The 2,898-nt window shown below is 37.6% G+C and overlaps 1 protein-coding gene across 1 annotated transcript in view; it reads right to left on the reverse strand.

The window, feature by feature from the left end:
* Window positions 1-561: 561 nt before the first annotated feature.
* LOC117101656 (fibropellin-3-like) overlaps window positions 562-2,898 on the reverse strand; it is a 14,085-nt gene continuing 11,748 nt past the window's right edge. Inside the window, exons 8-10 of the mRNA XM_033241690.1 lie at window positions 2,166-2,297; window positions 1,824-1,928; window positions 562-695 (exon numbers count right to left, since the gene is read on the reverse strand). Of these exons, the coding sequence (XP_033097581.1) occupies window positions 562-695; window positions 1,824-1,928; window positions 2,166-2,297 (371 nt within the window). The remainder of the gene's footprint in view (window positions 696-1,823; window positions 1,929-2,165; window positions 2,298-2,898) is intronic.

Consider the following 2,898-nt stretch of genomic DNA (forward strand, 5'->3'; position numbering starts at 1 on the left):
TTCATACATGGCTTCTTTGCACATGGCTGTAAATCTACAAGTACAAATGGAGTCAATAAGTAAAACAATATTTTGATAATTCATAAAATGGTGTATGGATATCCAAATATATGCTAGAATATCGGAAACAGCGACGATGTATAGGTGTATATACGACGCTAGGCCCTTATGAGTATTTTAAAGACACTCTCAGAGAGCTCAATGAGCAAATTTTATGTGTTTTTTTTTTGTGTGTGTCTATCGCTTTTTTATTAAATATGTCTACTGTATGAATTGTTTGGTTCAACATCTGCTACGCTGTTTCGTCTTGGGTAGACATTACGTGCGTTAATCGTTTCCATGACTCTCCGGTGATTTCGTGGTCTGTTAACTTTTCAATGGATGTTATATGTTTAAGTTCCTTGTTCATTGCTGAAACACATGTATTTGCCCTGCCCACCGGTCTTTTAACTTTTCTAACATATTCTGTTAACGCAACTTTGTTTTTTTTTCTTCCTGGATTTATCTCCTTCCCTTTTGATACTATATTCTTTTGTTTAACTGCTATTTATGATTACGTTTCTACTCCACTTTCCCAGGTATGGTCTTCTTAATTTCTTCTGCTTGCATTTTGGAATTTGTCACCCACCCAATACCATCTGCATATTGCTGGTTCATGAGGAAAAACTGTTTCTGTGGTCTTTGAGGGTTTGTTTCTGTGGATTCCAGTGCTCAACCAAGTATAGATTAAATAGCAATTAGTAGAGTAGATACCAATATTAGTACCGAAAATCTCGTGCACGTAGTTCGACGTCCTTTAAAAGTAGTGATACCATGTGCAGTTCATCATCACTCAGAATTTTCATACTATTGTTTCGTAGTTTGTGGAAGTTATGGCCTTCTCTGCTAAGGGTATAACGCTAAATACTGTACAAGTTCTGTGGTGCTGCGACCTAATTGTCTATATGCACACATAGGTTGAAGGACTATGTCTATTACGTTTGTCGCTTATTTTTCCAATCATGCAGATTGTTGTATTGATGTTGTCCGGTTTGTTGACACAGTTAAATAATGATGCAATGCCAAGCATTACTGAACACAAAACTTTAATAAAGAAGAGTGGCTCGCCAAGAGACCGAGTCACCCGGATGTATGGAACGCCAAAGTGGACATTAAAATATAAGCATATTGAATACAACACAGATGGCAATGATTTTGCGTAGCATGTTTAAGAGGATGATTGGTCTGAGATTTTCTACAGGTCCTCTTTTCTTCCCAGCCTTTTCAGGCGCGTCGGAAGCTATTTTTATTGGTCCGGTTAAACATACACAATCGCCATTGCATTGCTGAGCGGTAATGCAGGGGCGCCGCTAGTTACAACCTTAACATCGGCGCTGTTTCCAGCCACTCCTCACCCATGGTTCGGTTGGTAGAACCAAGTCTTCTCTGATAAGGACTTAAATGGAGGTCCAGCTCGTGTGCACTTTAAAGAACCCATTGCATCTTATCGGTTACCCCGATATAGTGGTTCATTTCAGCCCCTGTCGTTGTGAAATGATGTGAACATGTAGCTACCAAGAAGCGTCTCTTTACGGCTGCTAGGTAGTCATGGACCACGCCCATACGCAATTCAGCACAATGACCTGCAATTTATGGGTTATTCTCCTACCTTTACCTTTACCACTATGTACGCTTTTAAAATGCACCCGGTCCTCTTTCAATTTCTTATCACTAGGCGCTTCTCAGTCATGACCTGGAACTGGTACGTATAATCATGGAGGAATTAGTTTATTCCTCCATCGTATAATACACTTAGTTTATCTACCTATCTTTGGTATACTCACTTAAATGACAGGGAATATTTCCCGGGCACACGCATTCGTAATGATCATCATTGGACACGCATATTGCACCGTTTTCACAAGGGTGCGTAATGCAATCCATTGGTCCTGAGTAGAAAATATTCACAATCAGTTCATTGAACACAATTAAAGAATTTAACGATGACCCATTATGAAGTCCAAAAGTTTAGAATTTGGTTTCTATGTTATCTAAATATAATTAATGACGGAACATGATTGTTGGACATTATACACAATTATTGTAATCAATTAATAGGACTACAATATTTAATATTTGTTATTTTTTAGAATCTGGTCTGGTGCTAACAGACAAAAAACACTCACCACTTCGTACCGAATACTCGCACGTCGTACCCGAGTAACCATCTTGACACCTGCAATTGAATGTCAATCCAACGTTGGAACAGACACCGCCAGATTTACATGGCGACGAAGAACATGGCAGCACAGTCAACGCTTGAAGAAATTAAATTACCACAGGGATTAAAATCATAATATTCGCTGATTTATATTTATTATCATCATCATCTTTATCATCATAACATCACCATTATCATAGCATTATAATAACGTCATCATTACCATAGCATCATCATCACATCATAATCATTACTTCATAACATCACCGTCACATCATAACATAACACCACCATCACCACTTCGTCATAAAAACAACATCATAATATTATAATAGCATCATAACATCATCATTATTATCAAAACATCACCATCACATCATAACATCATCATCAACAAATTTCACCATCATCATAACATCATCGTCATACATCATCATCATTATTATTAATATATTAATTTGATCATATTGTATCATGTAAATATTAATTTTATCATGTAACTTATCAACTGTATACTACTCACCGGTGCCCCCGGAGATATCACATCTGTAATAAGTCCCATCGTTTATGCATGTTCCCTGGGAGTCACATACGCCTGGATTGTGTGCACAGTAATCTAAAGAGAGATGGTTTAGAATATCAACTTCACGTTCTCTAAGCCGCATAATAAGTCTTAGTTTATGCGGAGCATCACATCT

The sequence above is a fragment of the Anneissia japonica genome, unplaced genomic scaffold (genome assembly GCF_011630105.1).
Source record: "Anneissia japonica isolate Jap-2015-1 unplaced genomic scaffold, ASM1163010v1 scaffold1696_len571195_cov180, whole genome shotgun sequence".
Classification (NCBI taxonomy): Eukaryota; Metazoa; Echinodermata; class Crinoidea; order Comatulida; family Comatulidae; genus Anneissia; species Anneissia japonica.